At 38.0% G+C, this 19,855-nt stretch overlaps 2 protein-coding genes across 2 annotated transcripts; both read left to right on the forward strand.

Moving 5' to 3' along the window:
* The first annotated feature begins 807 nt into the window (after positions 1-807).
* Positions 808-2,127, forward strand: LOC141759617 (myeloid cell surface antigen CD33-like). The gene is made up of 3 exons (XM_074621809.1): positions 808-880; positions 1,084-1,467; positions 1,778-2,127. Exons 1-3 carry the CDS (start codon positions 808-810, stop codon positions 2,125-2,127), a joined length of 807 nt encoding a protein of 268 aa, XP_074477910.1.
* Positions 2,128-6,016: 3,889 nt separating this feature from the next.
* On the forward strand, positions 6,017-8,900 carry LOC141759757 (B-cell receptor CD22-like). The gene is made up of 7 exons (XM_074622087.1): positions 6,017-6,059; positions 6,260-6,643; positions 6,958-7,263; positions 7,354-7,629; positions 7,739-7,799; positions 7,923-7,962; positions 8,152-8,900. Exons 1-7 carry the CDS (start codon positions 6,017-6,019, stop codon positions 8,365-8,367), a joined length of 1,326 nt encoding a protein of 441 aa, XP_074478188.1. The 3' UTR covers positions 8,368-8,900.
* Positions 8,901-19,855: the final 10,955 nt, after the last annotated feature.

Genomic DNA, 19,855 nt, shown 5'->3' on the forward strand with positions numbered 1-19,855 from the left:
GTTCAGCAAGTTAATCTCCACAAATGAACACCACTTTTATGAAGTAAAAAGCTAACATTAGGCTATAAATAAACTACACCACGGTCACATGAGCACGAGTATAAACAACGAGGCTGTAATGGTGGACGAGTCGGCATGATGACGTTTAGTAGTTTTAGTAGTCTCCAAGAACTACAGGAGAAGATAATATCGACAAAAACAAGAGGGACCAGCAGCATAACTGTTCGGCCCCTAATAAGGCATACAGGCTTGCTGTGAGTCATGTGATAAAAATCATGTTTGAAAATAAATATGTTATTCGCACCCTGATGAGATCAAGTTGTCTCAAAAGATGACTTCCTCATTCACAGGGTGCGAACAGGAGGAGTGAAGACTTCTTCTTCTTTTTCGGCAGTATTTCAGTCATTTCATGTTTGCTTTTATATCACAACGGCTTAGCAGGGAAGTCGGGTAGCTACTGGGTCTGTTGCAGTTCTGCTGACATTCACAAATTGGTAAGATAACATGTTACTGCTTTTATGTTTAACTCAGGGAAGTTTTTTTTATTTTGCTGATTTTCATGAACTCTACTTTTATTTGTTGGGTTTTGTTTTAGCAGAAACATCATAAACTCACACTGGATCGTTTTATATTTAAACTCTTTTCAATGCTGCAGAGCTTATTGATCACTATTATAACACAGTAACACCTGCTTGTACACGGAGAGTTCCTGGTTTGAATGTATTAATTTGAGGTGGCTTTAAAATAACATGAATGCTTTGTTTAAAAGATGTTTTATCAAAAGTAACTTTTTGTGAAATCCAGGTGATGAGTGTCATTTCAGTCCGGTCTGTGAAAATGGTGACAGCCATCGTGTTACTGAACGTCTTCTTAGTTTCAGGTGAGCTGTTTGTTCAGTCACTTTAATGTGAAGACGTTATTTTTTCCAACTGTTCATGCTCTGTCTGCAAAGTGAAATGTTTCATACTGACATTGTTAAAAAAGACCGAACATGCTGCTGCTGAATTACAGTTTGTGCATCATGAACTTTCTCTTCATGCAGATTTTGCTCCACAATTTGTTCATCAAGAGTCTGTTTTACAGGTGCTTTGGCTGTTTGTCCTAAAAGCCCATCCCTATTCATCACTACACCAAAGCAGATGGAAGCACTGAGTGGATCCTGTCTGCAAATCCCATGTAACTTTAGAGTTAAATCAGAAGAGGAATTCAACAGCACAAGATCAACCTTCGGAGTGTGGATTAAAAGTAACCAAGATTTTGCTAAAAATCCACATAATGTGATTTTCAACAGTAGCAGTACGGATAATATCTATCCAATGAGTCTTACTGGAGACCTGAGTCAGAAAAACTGCACCACTTTATTTTCCATTGTGAACACAAGTTACACAGACTGGTACTACTTCAGAATTGAGAACGGATCATTCAGGGCAACAGCTTCTTGTGATCCTCTTCAAATAACAGTCAAAGGTAAGAGAGTTTTGTTTTTTTATCAGTCAGTCTATAACGTTATTGTTTAGAATAAAAAGTGAAAGTTGCAACTTTTTAATTTTGGAGGTTTTTCACTTTGACATGAACTTAAATTTTGATTAAACACTGATTCTGTTGTTAAAGTTTGACATTAAAATGATCACATTTTGGGGATATTAAAAAGCAAACCTTAGACACTTTATGCATTTTCAATACAAGATTGACACCTTTTGTGTCAGCTTTCACAAAAGTGTTCTAATATCATAATCTATTTTTTATTGTACAATCTGTGTTTGACTTGAAACTCCAGATTCTCCTCCGAGGCCCAGCATTGAGATCTCAGGTGATCTGAAGGAGAATCAGTCTGTCACTATAACCTGCTCAGCTTTCACTCCCTGTCCACACTGCCCTCCTGAACTCACCTGGACTCTCCAACAAGACCCTCACAACAAAATAGAGGAAAACACAGATCGAACCTTCACAACTAAAATCCAGAAGACCTTCACTCTGTCAGACGAACATGATGGATTCAACATCACCTGTTCAGCCAGATATCCTTTAAATGAAGGAAAAGACGTCAAGACAGCAGAGGAGAGAAAAACGCTCAGTGTTTCATGTAAGATAATAAAGTGTTTGTTATTAGATCCTGTCAGCACATGATGATTCATGGAATGATTTTAATGAATAAAGTGAATCTCACGTCTTCCTCAGATGCTCCTAAAGACACCTCAGTGTCCATCAGTCCATCAGGTTTGGTGTCAGCAGGTAGCCGGGTGAACCTGACCTGCTCCAGCAGAGCCAATCCTCCCGTCATCCGCTACACCTGGATTAAGACCAGCAAAGACGGACCGGTCAGTGTATCTGAAGGAGACTTTTACAGCTTCAAGGTGACCTCTGTGACAGATATAGAAGATTATTACTGTGTGGCCACAAATGATCTCGGTAATCAGACGTCGTCACGGATTAATAATGCAGGTAAATGTAGAACTGAACTGAATCTGTTTAATTGAATCTAATCTGCTCTCCTCTCTTTTCTGTTTTTCACTTGTTTTTTTTAGTTCTCTGTGAAGCACTTTTTTTACTGCATTTTTATGAAATGACCCTATACAAATAATGGTTACACCTGTATTGTTACATATCTACATTCATCCTTTGTTTTCTTTTAGTCACCTGGTTTTGTGTTTCTATGAACAGAGAGCTCTGTCAGCTCACTACAGTGGGGTTCAGCTCTTGGAGGGATCCTTGTCATCATACTCATCTGCCTTGCTATCTGTGTTTGGTAAGTAAATTAGTTAAATTAATTCAGTTTCTGGCAATAACGTTTTAACTAAACCGATGTTGGTAACCCCGAGGGCATGGATGAGTATGTGATCTGTCAGTTTTGCTCATTTCTGCACCTGTTCTGCGACTTGACTTTGACAAAATTTAAGTATCAATCTTGATTTTCTTTCCACTGATGCACATTCAATAATGTCTGTCTCCCATCAGTCCTTACTCTCTATTGGCAGCACACTATTTATTTAACCTGAAACAGACAGTACAATAATTATTCTGACAGCTCTCTCATATCTTCCAGGTGGTTTAAGTCGAAACGTCCACAAACTCAGGTGAATATTAAACTTCGTTGTACAGTGTGCGTTGTGAATATTTTAAATCTGCTCACAGTGACTATGTCGAAAGCATCTGTCTTAATACTAAGTTGACAATCTTTGAGAGGTTAAATATTAAGAAGTACAACAAATGTGACAAAACAACCTGTTAGCAACATGCTGTGTTTGGAAACTGTAAGAAATCTAAACTGTTTTAAGTTTAGATCTGAAAATGGCTAAAGTTGGAGCACCCTGTCATGCAATGAGAATTTCAACAAATATAACAAAAAATGTATTTGAACAACACTATCAATCCTACCTTTAAGTATTATTCAATAGCTATGTAAACTGGGAAGATTCAAAATTAAATTTCACAAAAAAAACGAAATATATATCAAATTACCAAAGGTTATGCCATTAGCCTAATCAACTAAAACCAAAATAACGTCAGTTTTGTTAGCATAACCTTAATTGTTATTTCCCACTCATTTTAATCTGTATGAATACTCTCTGAAACACATTCTCCAAGTCTGCTAAAGTCATACATACATTTACGAAGGTCTGGTAGTTAGTACATTAGGAATGACATGCTCTTGCCTTTAGTCTATATTTTTTAAAGGAAGATGAAATGTTGAAGCGGTTAAGAAACAGGAACATTACCCGCCTCCGCCCACCCCGCCCATGTAAGTGAGAAAAAACAGACAAACCATTAGTGTAGCCTACTCTTCTTCATAGTTTTCTATGTTCATCCTTTTGTACAATTGCATTGATAAGTATATGAATATAAAATGTTTGCCTTTAGTCTTTATAATGTAACCTGAGTGATAACTTTGAGTCTTTCCTCCTTGTTGCAAAATCAACTTTCTTATCTTGATTTAACTGAAGGAAATAAGTTTCCATCCATATTATTTATTTGGATTTGGACGTTATTTGGATAGCTATGATAAGCAGTCTTTTTGTCTTTCATGATTTGGCCTAGTGGAAGCACACAGAGGTTGAATAATGGAGGCCCGAGAATCGAACCCTGGGGGACTCCACTCTCTGAATAATGATCACTAAGGGCGACAGCATAGCCCCTACCTTCAAGATATGGCCTGACTCTAGTGAGGGTTGTAATTTAGTATAATTTATCAGCCAGTCTAGAAGTACTGTACAACAATATTAAAGGTTGCACTGTAATCTAGCAGCAACTAATTTAACCTGAATCAGTATTCAGACGTATCATTTAGCACCTTTTTTCTCACAGAGTCAAAGAGGTGACGAGCTGACTCTTCAAATGCCAACCAGCAAAACAGAAGAAGACATCCATTATGGAGAGATCGACTTCTCCAAGCGGAGACCTGAACCGTCCTCGGCTTCGGAGCAGAACAGTGGACAGCAGCAGGATACGCTGTATGCACAGGTCAACGTGTCAGAGACAGCGAGCAGCTTAAGACAGGCTGCTGACGTCCCAGAGGATCTCTACGCTCAAGTGAAGAAAAAATGAGTGTTGTTTTGTGATCATTTTTGGGTCGTATTTGTAATATACCTTTATTTTTTACTTATACAAGAAGTTTTATATGTCAGTTAGTGTAGGAAAAGACACTTGAGAAGAAAATGCAATCTTCACTGGCCACAGTTAAATAAAGGAGAACTAGCAATCTGTACATCAGATCAGTTCAAGTATAAGTCTGAAAAGGCTCTTAATGGGGAACTATTCTAAATAGCGACATGAGAAGAAGCAGTTCACACATTAACAAAGTACTACAAGATCATATTTTCTGGAAAGGTTTGTGTAATTTTGTGATATTTTACAGATAATTTTTAACGAAGCATATTTAATCTCATTTAGTTATCCATTATTTTTCTTTCATATTTTGTGTCCCGCATTTTATTTGTATTTTAATTACTTAAAAAAATAAACATGAGACATTTTCTGCATTTGAAGATATTTATTCATTGCACTGTAATAAAAACCATGAAATACAACTTCGAAAAAATACCTATTAATCTCAGTTGCATTTATTGGTCCAACATTTCACATAATTGTGTGTAAACATCACCTGAAATCAAACAAATTAATCACAAACATTACAAAAGTGGCAAGATGAATTATGCATAGTAATTCCCACTGGAAACCTACTACGGTGTTTTGGAGAAGTTAATGGACTTCTGATATATATATATATATATTTGAATATCAAGCTCAATCAAAAATAAAAGGGCATTTCATGAGACTCAGTCAATGGTGTATTAAAAGATCTGGTACTAAAATTAATTGAAAAACTTTTTATGAGTAAAAATGTTAAAACTTTATCTACTTTTTGTCAGAATTTTGCCAAAAAAAGAAAATCTTTGGGCCTCAGCCTGTAAACATTGTATTGTTTAATGTCTAAAAGGCACCACGAGGCCATGTTGATTGTGCTTTAGTATCATACAGGGTCTTGTGAGTGAATGGAGGTATCGACATTAGCTTCTCTACATAAGTTTGACGTCACAGAAATCTAACCTCCAAACATCCCTCCTACCATTAACCTCACACCAGTCTCCGTCAAGGTTACAGCATTAGTGTGAAGTCGTATCCTAAAAGAAATCTCTTCATAAAAGAGAGAAGCAAGAGTCACCGGCTGTGTTAACATGCAGTCATTTCATGTTACTGCTTTTATGTTTAACTCAGAGAGGTTTTTTTATTTTGCTGCTTTTCATAAACTCTACTTTTTTTGTTGGGTTTTGTTATAGCAGGAACATCATAAACTTACACTGGATCATTTTATATTTAAACTGTTTTTATCTCTGCAGAGATTATTAATCACTATTATAACACAGTAACATCAGGTTGTACATGGAAAGTTCCTGGTATGAATGTATTAGGTTGAGGTGGCTTAAAAATAACATGAATGTTTCGTTTAAAAGATGCTTTATGAAAAGTAACTTTTTGTCAAATCCAGGTGATGAGTGTCATTTCAGTCCAGTCTGTGAAAATGGTGACAGCCATCGTGTTACTAAGCGTCTTCTTAGTTTCAGGTGAGCTGTTTGTTCAGTCACATTTATTTGGAGACGTTACTTTTTCCAACTGTTCATGCTCTGTCTGCAGTGAAATGTTTCATACTGACATTGTTAAAAAGACCAAACATGTTGCTGCTGAATTACAGTTTGTGCATCATGAACTTTCTCTTCATGCAGATTTTGCTCCACAATTTGTTCATCACGAGTCTGTTTCACAGGTGCTTTGGCTTTTTGTCCTGAAAGAACAGCCCTATTCATTACTGCACCAAATAAGATGGAAGCACTGAGTGGATCTTGTCTGCAAATCCCATGTAACTTTAGAGTTAAACCAGAAGAGGAATTCAACAGCACAAGAACAACCTTCGGAGTGTGGCTGAAAAGTAGCCAATATTTTGCCAACAAACCACATAATGTGATTTTCAACAGCAGCAGGATGGATAATATCTATCCAATGAATCTTACTGGAGACCTGAGTCAGAATAACTGCACCACTTTATTTTCCAGTGTAAACACAAGTTACACAGACAGGTACTTCTTCAGAATTAAGAACGGACCATTCAGGGCAACAGCTGAATGTGATCCTCTTCAAATAACAGTCAAAGGTAAGTGAGTTTTGTTTTTTTATCAGTCAGTCTGTAACGTTATTGTTAAGAATAAAAAGTGAAAGTTGCAACTTTTTAATTTTGGAGGTTTTTCACTTTGCCATGAATTTAAATTCTGATTAAACACTGATTCTGTTGTTACAGTTTGACATTAAAATTGTCGAATTTTGGGATATTAAAAAGCAAACTTTATATACTTTATGCATTTTCAATACAAGGTTGTCACCTTCTGTGTCAGCTTTTGCATTTAAAAGAGTTCTATCCATCATAACCCTTTTTTTATTGTACAATTTGCGTTTGATTTGAAACTCCAGATTCTCCTCCGAGGCCCAGCATTGAGATCTCAGGTGATCTAAAGGAGAAGCAGTCTGTCACTATAACCTGCTCAGCTTTCACTCACTGTCCACACTCCCCTCCTGAACTCACCTGGACTCTCCAGCAAGACCCTCACAACAAAATAGAGGAAAACACAGATCGAACCTTCACAACTAAAATCCAGAAGACCTTCACTCTGTCAGACGAACATGATGGATTCATCATCACCTGTTCAGCCAGATATCCTGTAAATGAAGGAAAAGATGTCAAGACAGCAGAGGAGAGAACGACGCTCAATGTTTCATGTAAGACAACCAGTGTTTCCACGATTATTCTCCTTTCTCACGGCTCTGGTGCTACTCTCTTATCTCACATCTCTATCACATTTTCCTCAGATGCTCCCAAAAACACCTCAGTATCCATCAGTCCGCCAGGTTTGGTGTCAGTAGGTAGCCGGGTGAACCTGACCTGCTCCAGCAGAGCCAATCCTCCTGTCAGCCGCTTCACCTGGTTCAAGACCAGCGAGAACGGACCTGTCAATGTATCTGAAGGAGATTTTTACAGCTTTAATGTCACTGATGGAGGAGTTTATATCTGCGTGGCCACAAATGAGCTTGGTAATGGAACATCAAGAGAGATCCATCTGACTATGAAAGGTAAAAAGTGGGACTTCCGCGATGCTGCATCAATATTGTTGCACGTCAACATTCAACACTTTTTTAGTCACTTATATTGGCTTTGTTTTCTTGTCTTAAGGTGAAGTTGGCTCTCTAGAATTGGGGCCGTTTATTGGAGGAATCGTTGGGTTCATCGCACTCATCTGCCTGATTGTATGTGTTTGGTAAGTGTCACAAATCAAAGCAGATGACTCAATAATATCTGTTTCCCACCTGTGTTGACACTTTACTGGCACACTGTATGCTGAACCTAAAGTATACAGTATAATCACTCTAATGTCTTCCAGGCGTTTAAAGTCATCACATGCAACTGCACAACAGACTCAGGTGAGACCATACTAAACTTCCCTCTACAGCAGGCCTGTGTTTTGAATGTTTTACGTTTCTTCACATTGGCTGTGGAGTCTACCTGACGCAGTGTTGGTAATTATTTAACATGGAAGGATCCAGCTGAAGCTTCACCTCACAACACTTCCTGTTTGGATTATTTTTTTGCAGAGTCAAACGGGTGAAGAGGCGGCTGCTGAAGAGCCAGCAAGTAAAACAGAAGAAGAAATCATCCATTATGGAGAGATCAACTTCTCCACGAGACCTGAACTGGCCTCGGTGCAGGACGGTGGACAGCAGCAGGATACGCTGTACGCACAGGTCAAAGTGTCCCAGACAGCAAACAGCTTAAGACAGACCGCCGACGGCCCAGAGGATCTCTACGCTCAAGTGAAGAGAAAATGAGTGCTCTTGTTAAAAGACAAAAAATATATTTGTGTAGAATTCATATTTAATGTGCCTTAATGTTGTCTTTGCTGCCTACAGTTCAATGGAGAGAAATTTAAAACATCCACATCCTGCAGATTTTCAATGTCAGTTATCAACATATTCTCCCAATCCTGGATTATGGTGACTTAATCTACAGACTCGCCTCCAAAAATCATCTCAATAAACTGGACGTCATCTACCATACTGCCATTCGCTTTGTCACCGGTGTCCCTTTCAACACTCATCACTGTAACCTGTATTCTCTATAGTCAACTGGCCATCCCTCTATAGCAGGCGTCAGACCAGAAGACTATCATTGGCAAAACCCCTCCATACCTCCGGTCACTACTCAATATCTACAACAGGAACTGCAATTTACATTCTAGCAAATTCTTCAGTATGGTCATTCCTCCTTTGGTCGTCTCTCATTCCAGTTTGCTGCTCCTAGTGACTGGAATGAGTTGCAAAAGATGCTAAAACTCCACACCCTTATTCTGTTACCCTCCTTTAATGACTCATTACAAGTGATAGTTTCTGATCGCTGCACCTGCTTCTGAATTTGCCTCTCTGCAACACATATATATATATATATTGTTGTATATACTGTATTTATTGTGATGTTTTAATTTTGTCTGTTTTATTGCAGTAGTCGTATTTATGTTCTATGTTCTAATGCAGGGGTCTCCAACAAGTAGCTCGCTCGCTACCAGTTTCTGAGTGGCTCGCTAACAGTTCTTTGTAAAACTGTTCAAATTACAACCCAATCAAATTCACAGACATCCCACCCCATTCTGAGACCAAATGATTATATGCCTATCGGCTGTCAATTAAACTAGTTAGGCTGCTGTCAGGTTTGTAACGCCATAACATACAGAGACCGGATTTGACAATGACCGCAGGCCAATAAAAGGCAAAAAATACATTATTTTCATGAGGAATCGGTATGTGTCACATTTGCGGTGTGAGCGTGTCAGTCAGTAAAAGATGTAACATCGAGCGCCAAGTCCACAGCAACTTTTCATGGGACTTTCTGGCTGGTAGCAGTTTATGAACAAAGAAGGTAAAGGAGCCAAAAACAATCCTTAAAAGACGACAGTCTCTGTTTACCAAAGAAGGCCGATGAAGCAAACAGCCATCGTTTAGTGGCGCACATCCTAACGAAACAAAAAAAACCTTCACCTATGAAAGAATTGTAATAGAGGCGATGACTGCGGTGGCTGAAACGTTATTAAAGGACTATAAAAGTAAGACAGACTTGGTGCTTTGAGTAGCTCTCAGCCACTTTCATTTTGTCAAATTAGCTCTCAGAGGGAAACAGGTTGGAGACCCCTGTTCTTATGTCTTGCTGCCTCTTGGCCACGTCGTCATTGTAAATGAGAATTGGTTCTCAATTGACTTATGTGGTTAAATAAAGATAAAATAAAATAAAAATAAATAAATATTTGTGTGCTGAACTCACGCAGCTGTTTATGTGTGATTTGTTATTCATATGTCCAGATGTGTGCAAATAAAAGTCTCAAAGCTTTAAATAGGGAGCTATAGTAAGAAATGATGACATGCAAAGGATAGTGAACATGGCACCAGAAGCAGTTCTGCACACACATTCGTAATGTTGTACAAGATTACATTTAGTTTTGACATGTTTATGTGTCATTTTGTTTCATGATATCTTCTGATTATTTCTGAGAAGGCATCGACCTTGTTTTGTTATGTATTGTGTATCCCGTTTTCTCCATACAGTCATTTTAATTACGACAGAAAAGAAGATGAAGATTGTTTCCTCTCTGTAAGGTTGGGCTGTTTTTGCCACATTTTTATTATCATTATTTTTCTTCCCCTCAATTCTTTGTATGCAAAAATAGGAGCAAAAACGACGTAAAACTAGAAGCACTGCCTGCAGGTAATGCTAGTAGAGGGAGGAGGGGCTGCTTTCTCTTAGCCAGCTGCTTAGTTTACAACCATTTTAAGATATGTGGCAAACTAAGCTAAACAGTTACACTACGTACAGACTGCTTTTGTTTTAGCTTGTGTAGCCGAGGGTTACGTTGCTCCTACACTATACGAAGGTAGTAACATATTAACAAAGAGACTCCGTATAGTCTGCACCAAGACGGCAACAACTTCATTAACCTTGTCAACAGAGCATCACCACTTCACTGTTTCACCACTTCCGTATTTGCTAACATTACTGAGAAGTTGCATGTTTAAAATGAAGAAATTCAGCATGAGCACATTTAGATCTTTATCTAAACTAACTGGATCACTTGATAGTTGACAGTCAGTGACATGCAGATCTACATTATAAATGTCTGTTGGCTAACAGTGAGGGTTACAGCATTAACACAGTATACAGCTTATTAACTTGTATTATCTGATCTTTCCTACAGAAGAAACAGCTGTTTGTTGTATAATAAATTACTCATTGGTTATATGATCTGATATGATGAGTTTCTTGCATATTTGTCTAATCAAACACTGGCTATCTGTACTGATGGTCTCAAATCCTCCTCCTTTGTAATAACAAAACAGTACCACAACAACTAAACTACTCGTAATAAAGCTCCCTCTATAGGGTGCTCCAGGGATGACGTATTTTTGTAGGCCAGCCAGGAAGTTAGCATCGCCCTGGTTCCCTCGACAAAAAGCCAATGGGATTTTTACATTGGGTTTTGGATTATTGCAGAAAAAAAGCTCCGTGGCAAACAAACGTTTATGATACTTACAAGTTTTGTTCAGCAAGATAATCTTCACAAGTGAACACCACTTTTATGAAGTAAAAAGTTAACATTAGGCTATAAATAAACTACACCACGGTCGCATGAGCGAGAGTATAAACAACGAGGCTGTAATAACGGATGTGTCGGCATGATGACGTTTAGTAGTCTTAGTAGTCTCCAAGAACTACAGGAGAAGATAATATTGACAAAAACAAAAGGGACCAGCAGCATAACTGTTCGGCCCCTAATAAGGCATACAGGCTTGCTGTGAGTCATGTGATAAAAATAATCTTTGAGAATAAATATGTCATTCGCACCCTGATGAGATCAAGTTGTCTCAAAAGATGACTTCCTCACTCACAGGATGTGAGCAGAAGGAGTTGAGTCTTCTTCTTTTTCTGCAGTATTTCAGTCATTTCATATTTGCTTTTATATCACAACGGCTTAGCAGGGAAGTCGGGTAGCTACTGGGTCTGTTGCAGTTCTGCTGACATTCACAAATTGTTTGATTTTAAAACTAATTGTTTCTTCGTTTTAGCTGCCAGCTCCTTTGGTAAGGTAACATGTTATTGCTTTTATGTTTAACTCTGAGACGATTTTTTATTTTGCTGCTTTTCATGAACACTACTTTTATTTTTGGGGTTTTGTTTTAGCAGAAATATCATAAACTCACACTGGATAGTTTTATATTGAAACTGTTTTTAACTCTGCAGAGATTATTAATCACTATTATAACACAGTAATATCTGCTTGTACACGGAGAGTTCCTGGTTTGAATGTATTAATTTGAGATGGCTTTAAAAGAAAATGAATGCTTCATTTAAAGGATGTTTTATGAAAAGTAACTTTTTGTCAAATCCAGGTGATGAGTGTCATTTCAGTCCAGTCTGTGAAAATGGTGACAGCCATCGTGTTGCTGAGCGTCTTCTTTCTCTCAGGAGAGCTGTTTGTTCAGTCACTTTTATGTAGAGACGTTACTTTTTCAAACTGTTCATGCTTTGTCTGCAAAGTGAAATGTTTCATACTGACATTGTTAAAAAGACCAAACATGTTGCTGTTGAATTACAGTTTGTGCATCATGAACTTTCTCTCCATGCAGATTTTGCTCCACAATTTGTTCATCATGAGTCTGTTTCACAGGTGCTTTGGCTGATTGTCCTCTAAGAACAGCCCTGTTCATTACTACACCAAAGCAGATGGAAGCACTGAGTGGATCTTGTCTGCAAATCCCATGTAACTTTACAGTTAAACAAGGAAAGAAATTCAACAGCACAAGAACAACCTTCGGAGTGTGGATTAAAAGTAGCAAAAAGTTTTACTACGAACGACAAAATGTCATTTTCAACAGTAGCAGGAAGAATAATCTCTATCCAATGAGTCTTACTGGAGACCTGAGTCAGAAAAACTGCAACACTTTATTTTCCAGTTTAATCACAAATTACACAGACTGGTACTTCTTCAGAATTGCAGACAGACCATTCAGGGCAACAGCTGAATGTGATCCTCTTCAAATAACAGTCAAAGGTAAGAGAGTTTTGTTTCTTATCATTGAGTCTATAACGTTATTGTTTAGAATAAAAAGTGAAAGTTGAATCTTTTTAATTTTGGAGGTTTTTCACTTTGCCATGAATTTAAATTCTGATTAAACACTGATTCTGTTGTTACAGTTTGACATTAAAATGGTCACATTTGGGATATTAAAAAGCAAACCTTAGACACTTTATGCATTTCCAATACAATATTGTCACCTTCTGTGTCAGCTTTGGCATTTAAAAAGTGTTCTAATCTATCATAACCTGTTTTTTATTGTACAATCTGTGTTTGATTTGAAACTCCAGATTCTCCTCCGAGGCCCAGCATTGAGATCTCAGGTGATCTGAAGGAGAAGCAGTCTGTCACTATAAACTGCTCAGCTTTCACTCCCTGTCCACACTCCCCTCCTGAACTCACCTGGACTCTCCAACAAGACCCTCACAAGAAAGTAGAGGAAAACACAGATCGAACCTTCACAACTAAAATCCAGAAGACCTTCACTCTGTCAGACAAGCATGATGGATTCATCATCACCTGTTCAGCCAGATATCCTGTAAATGAAGGAAAAGACGTCAAGACAGCAGAGAACAGAACGACGCTCAGTGTTTCATGTAAGATAATAAGTGTTTGTTATTGGATCCTGTCAGCACATGATGATTCATGGGATGATTTTAATGAATACAGTGAATCTCCCATCTTCCTCAGATGCTCCCAAAGACACCTCAGTGTCCATCAGTCCATCAGGTTTGGTGTCAGCAGGTAGTCTGGTGAACCTGACCTGCTCTAGCAGAGCCAATCCTCCAGTCAGCCGCTACACCTGGTTCAAGACCAGCAAAGACGGACCTGTCAGTGTATCTGATGGAGACTTTTACAGCTTCAAGGTGACCTCTGTGACAGATATAGAAGATCATTACTGTGTGGCCACAAATGATCTCGGTAATCAGACGTCATCACGGATTAATAATGCAGGTAAATGTAGAACTGAACTGAATGTGTTTATTTTAATCTGATCTGCTCTCCTCTCTTTTCTTTTCTTCACTTGTTTTTATTTTAGTTTTTTTTATGAAATGACCTTATACAAATAATGTTTACATCTGTATTGTTACATGTCTACATTTAACCTGTTTTCTTTTAGTCACCTGGTTTTGTGTTTCTATGAACAGAGAGCTCTGTCAGCTCGCTACAGTGGGGTTCAGCTCTTGGAGGGATCCTTGTCATCATACTCATCTGCCTTGCTATCTGTGTTTGGTAAGTAAATTAATTACATTAATTCACTTTCTAGCAATAAAGTTTCAACTAAACCTATGTTGGTAACCCTGACGGCATGGATGAGTATGTGATCTGTCAGTTTTGCTCATTTCTGCACCTGTTCTGCGACTTGACTTTGACAAATCCTTAGTTTCAATCTGGATTTTCTTTCCACTGATGCACAATCAATATTGTCTGTCTCCCATCAGTCCTTACTGTCTATTGGCAGCACACTATTTATTTAACCTGAAACAGACAGTACAATAATTATTCTGACAGCTCTCTCATGTCTTCCAGGTGGTTTAAGTCGAAACGTCCACAAACTCAGGTGAATATTAAACTTCATTGTACAGTGTGTGTTGTGAATATTTTAAATCTGCTTACAGTGACTATGTCAAAAGCATCGGTCTTAATACTAAGTTGACAATCTTTGAGAGGTTAAATAATAAGAAGCACAACAAATGTGACAAAACAAACCTGTTAGCAACATGCTGTGTTTGGAAACTGTAAGAAATCTAAACTGTTTTAAGTTTAGATCTGAAAATGGCTAAAGTTGGAGCACCCTGTCATGCAATGAGAATTTCAACAAATATAACAAAAAATGTATTTGAACAACACTATCAATCCTACCTTTAAGTGTTATTCAATAGCTATGTAAACTGGGAAGATTAAAAATTAAATTGGACAAAAATAACGAAATATATATCAAATTACCAAAGGTTATGACATTAGCCTAATGAACTAAAACCAAAATAACTTCAGTTTTGTTAGCATAACCTTAATTGTTATTTCCCACTCATTTTAATCTGTATGAATACTCTCTGAAACACACATTCTCCAAGTCTGCTAAAGTCATACATACATTTACAAATAATTGGTGGTTAGTACATTAGGAATGGTTTGCTCTTAACTTTAGTCTATATTGTTTTAAAGGAAGATGAAATGTTGAAGCGGTTAAGAAACAGGAACATTACCCGCCTCCGTCCACCCCGCCCATGTAAGTGAGAAAAAACAAAATTAGTGTAGCCTACTCTTCTTCATAGTTTTCTATGGTCATCCTTTTGTACAATTGCATTGTGCTTTGATAAGTATATGAATACAAAATGTTTGCCTTTAGTCTTTATAATGTAACCTGAGCGATAACTTTGAGTCTTTCCTCCTTGTTGCAAAATCAACTTTCTTATCTTGATTTAACTGAAGGAAATAAGTTTCCATCTATATTATTTATTTGGATCTGGTCGTTACTTGGATAGCTATGATGAGCAGTCTTTTTGTCTTTTATGATTTGGCCTAGTGGAAGCACACAGAGGTTAAATAATGGAGGCCCGAGAATCGAACCCTGGGGGACTCCACTCTCTGAATAATGATCACTAAGGGCGACAGCATAGCCCCTACCTTCAAGATATGGCCAGACTCTAGTGAGGGTTGTAATTCAGTGTAATTTTTCAGCCAGTCTAGAAGTACTTTACAACAATATTAAAGGTTGCACTGTAATCTAGCAGCATCAACTAATTTAACCTGAATCAGTATTCAGACGTATCATTTAACACCTTTATCACCTTTTTTTTCACAGAGTCAAAGAGGTGACGAGCTGACTCTTGAAATGCCAGCCAGCAAAACAGAAGACATCCATTATGGAGAGATCGACTTCTCCAAGCGGAGACCTGAACCGTCCTCGGCCTCGGAGCAGGACAGTGGACAGCAGCAGGATACGCTGTATGCACAGGTCAACGTGTCCCAGACAGCGAGCAGCTTAAGACAGGCTGCTGACGTCCCAGAGGATCTCTACGCTCAAGTGAAGAAGAAATGAGTGTTGTTTTGTGATCATGTTTGGGTGGGATTTGTAATATACCTTTATGTTTTGCTTATACAAGAAGTTTTATACGTCAGTTATTGTAGGAAAATACACTGGAGAGGAAAATGCAATCTTCACTGGCCACAGTTAAAGGGGAACTCAAAACCTCCACATACTGCAGCTCAAATAGTTTTGCCATCAAGATATAATAAATCATATGTGTGAACTGACCTCATATGACTGCTGCTGTGCGATTAGCAATCTGTACATCAGATCAAGTATAAGTCCGAAAGGCTCTTAATGGGGAACTATTCTAAATGGTGACACGAGAAGAAGCAGTTCACACATTAACAATGTACTACAAGATTATATTGTAGTATTATATATCATGTTTTTGTATATACATGTGTATAAGACTGCTGAATTAAAAGCATTAAAAGCATTTGAAGTGAACAAAGCGTTTTAATCACTGAGGTTCTCTCATCAGCACGTCAATGCAGAGCAGCAGTGATACAGACTGTGCACAAGTCAGCATAAACTCTGTGCTACCTACATGTGTGAAATACACTTTAGAATAAGTTGAGGCATGATGTTGGTATTAATAAATATTCTTTTCAGTTCTACAAGGAAACATAGACACCTCACAGCCAAAGAGAAGTGGTGGAATGTAAACTGGTGAAGTCATGAACAGAGCGTGAGAAAAAGCTGAGAACTGAGTAAAAAGGGGAAGTTGGTTGGCTGGGTTTTATCGACAAGTCCTTCTACAGGATCGTCATAGCGACAAAACATCTTCATCAGTCCAGAATTGTTTTTATTATTCACTTATTGCCTATTTACTCTTTGACGTGGAACACTTTCTGAGGAACTTGACTTGTCAGTTTGCTCCTCTGGATTTAAGCTGAGTGTAGGCCTGCAGGATACGAGTAAAATCTGAGATGTGCGATAACATTGTCCAGTATTGCGATGACAATATGATTTGTAATAAATAAACTAATATTGAAGTGTTTATATTAGCTATACATTTCCCTCTTCAGCCTGGTAGAGGGAGGAGGGGCTGCTTTGTCTCAGCCAGCTGCTTAGTTTATAACCATTTTAAGATATGTGGAAAACTAAGCTAAACAGTTAGACTACATACAGACTGCTTTTGTTTTAGCTTGTGTAGCTGAGGGTTATGTTGCTGCTATACTTTACGAAGGTAATAAAATAATAGCACGGAGGTTCTGTATAGTCTGCAACAAGACGGCAACAACTTCTTTAACCTTGTCAACAACAGCGCGTCACCACTTCACCACTTCTGTATTTGTTAACATTAATGAGAAGTTGCATGGTTAAAAATAAGAAATTCAGCATGAGTACATCTAGATCTTTATCTAAACTAAGTGGATCACTTGATAGTTGACAGTGAACGACATGCAGATATACATTATAAATCTCTGTTGGCTAACAGTGAAGGTTACAGCAATAACACAGTATACAGCTGCTACGTATTAACTTGTATTATCTGAGCTTTCCTACAGAAGAAACAGCTGTTTGTTGTATAATAAATTACTCTTTGGTTATATGATCTGATATGATGAACACTGGCTATCTGTACTGATGGTCTCAAATCCTCCTCCTCAGTAATAACAAAACAGTACCACAACAAATAAACTACTCGTAATAAATCTCCCTCTATAGAGTGCTCCAGTGATGACGTATTTTTCAAGGCCAGCCAGGGAGTTAGCATCGCCCTGGTTACCTCGACAAAAAGCCAATGGGATTTTTACATTGGGTTTTGGATTAATGCAGAAAACAAGCTCTGTGGCAAACAAACGTGTACTTACAAATTTTGTTCAGCAAGATAATCTCCACAAATGAACACCACTTTTATGAAGTAAAAAGCTCACATTAGGCTATAAATAAACTACACCACGGTCACATGAGCGCGAGTATAAACAACAAGGCTCTAATGGTGGACGAGTCGGCATGATGACGTTTAGTAGTCTTAGTAGTCTCCAAGAACTACAGGAGAAGATAATATTGACAAAAACAAGAGGGACCAGCAGCATAACTGTTCGGCCCCTAATAAGGCATACAGGCTTGCTGAGAGTCATGTGATAAAAAATAATCTTTGAGAATAAATGTCATTCGCACCCTGATGAGATCAAGTTGTCTCAAAAGATGACTTCCTCACTCAAAGGGTGTGAGCAGGAGGAGTGAAGACTTCTTCTTCTTCTTTTTCTGCAGTATTTCAGTCATTTCATATTTCCTTTTATATCACAACGGCTTAGCAGGGAAGTCGGGTAGCTACTGGGTCTGTTGCAGTTCTGCTGACATTCACAAATTGTCTGATTTTAAAACTAACTGTTTCTTCATTTTAGCTGCCGGCTCCTATGTTACTGCTTTTATGTTTAACTCAGAGAGGTTTCTTTATTTTGCTGCTTTTCATGAACTCTACTTTTATTTGTTGGGTTTTGTTTTAGCAGAAACATCATAAACTCACACTGGATCATTTTATATTTGAACTGTTTTCAACTTTTTAGAGATAATGAATCACTATTATAACACAGTAATATCTGGTTGTACACGGAGAGTTCCTGGTTTGAATGTATTAATTTGAGGTGGCTATAAAAGAACATGAATGCTTCATTTAAAAGGTGTTATATGAAAAGTAACTTTTTTTCAAATCCAGGTGATGAGTGTCATTTCAGTCCAGTCTGTGAAAATGGTGACAGCCATCATGTTACTGAGCGTCTTCTTAGTTTCAGGTGAGCTGTTTGTTAAGTCACCTTTATGTGGAGAGGTTACTTTTCCCAACTGTTCATGCTCTGTCTGCAAAGTGAAATGTTTCATACTGACATTGTTAGAAGTAAAAGAACAGAAAATGTTGCTGCTGAATTACAGTTTGTGCATCATGAACTTTCTCTTTCATGCAGATTTTGCTCGACAATTTGTTCATCATGAGTCTGTTTCACAGGTGCTTTGGCTGATTGTCCTAGAACCTCAGGCCTATTCATGACTGCACCAAAGCGGATGGAAGCACTGAGTGGATCTTGCCTGCAAATCCCATGTAACTTTACAGTTAAACAAGGAAAGAAATTCAACAGCACAAGACCAACCTTCGGAGTGTGGATGAAAAGTAGCAAAGATTTTGCCAAATATCAAAACTATGTGATTTTCAATAGCAGCAGGATGGATAATATCTATCCAATGAGTCTTACTGGAGACCTGAGTCAGAATAACTGCACCACTTTATTTTCCAGTGTAAACACAAGTTACACAGACAGGTACTTCTTCAGAATTGAGAACGGACCGTTCAGGGCAACAACTTATTGTGATAGTCTTCAAATAAAAGTCAAAGGTAAGAGAGTTCTACTTTTATTATTTATCATTGAGTCTATAACGTTATTGTTTAGAATAAAAAGTGAAATTTGCAACTTTCTAATTTTGGAGGTTTTTCACTTTGCCATGAATTTAAATTCTCATTAAACACTGATTCTGTTGTTACAGTTTCACATTAAAATGATCACATGTTGGGATATTAAAAGCAAACCTTAGACACTTTCTGCATTTTCAAAACAAGATTGTCACCTTCTGTGTCAGCTTTGGTTTTTAAAAAAGTGTTCTAATCTATCATGATCTATTTTTTATTGTACAATCTGTGTTTGATTTGAAACTCCAGATTCTCCTCCAAAGCCCAGCATTGAGATCTCAGGTGATCTGAAGGAGAAGCAGTCTGTCACTATAACCTGCTCAGCTTTCACTCCCTGTCCACACTCCCCTCCTAAACTCACCTGGACTCTCCAACAAGACCCTCACAACAAAATAGAGGAAAACCCAGATCGAACCTTCACAACTAAAATCCAGAAGACCTTCACTCTGTCAGACGAACATGATGGATTCATCATCACCTGTTCAGCCAGATATCCTGTAAATGAAGGAAAAGACGTCAAGACAGCAGAGGAGAGAACGACGCTCAATGTTTCATGTAAGATAATAAGTGTTTGTTATTGGATCCTGTCAGCACATGATGATTCATGGGATGATTTTAATGAATAAAGTTAATCTCACATTTTCCTCAGATGCTCCCAAGAACACCTCAGTGTCCATCAGTCCATCAGGTTTGGTGTCAGCAGGTAGCCTGGTGAACCTGACCTGCTCCAGCAGAGCCAATCCTCCCGTCAGCTTCACC

This window comes from Sebastes fasciatus, chromosome 21 (genome assembly GCF_043250625.1).
Source record: "Sebastes fasciatus isolate fSebFas1 chromosome 21, fSebFas1.pri, whole genome shotgun sequence".
Lineage (NCBI taxonomy): Eukaryota > Metazoa > Chordata > Actinopteri > Perciformes > Sebastidae > Sebastes > Sebastes fasciatus.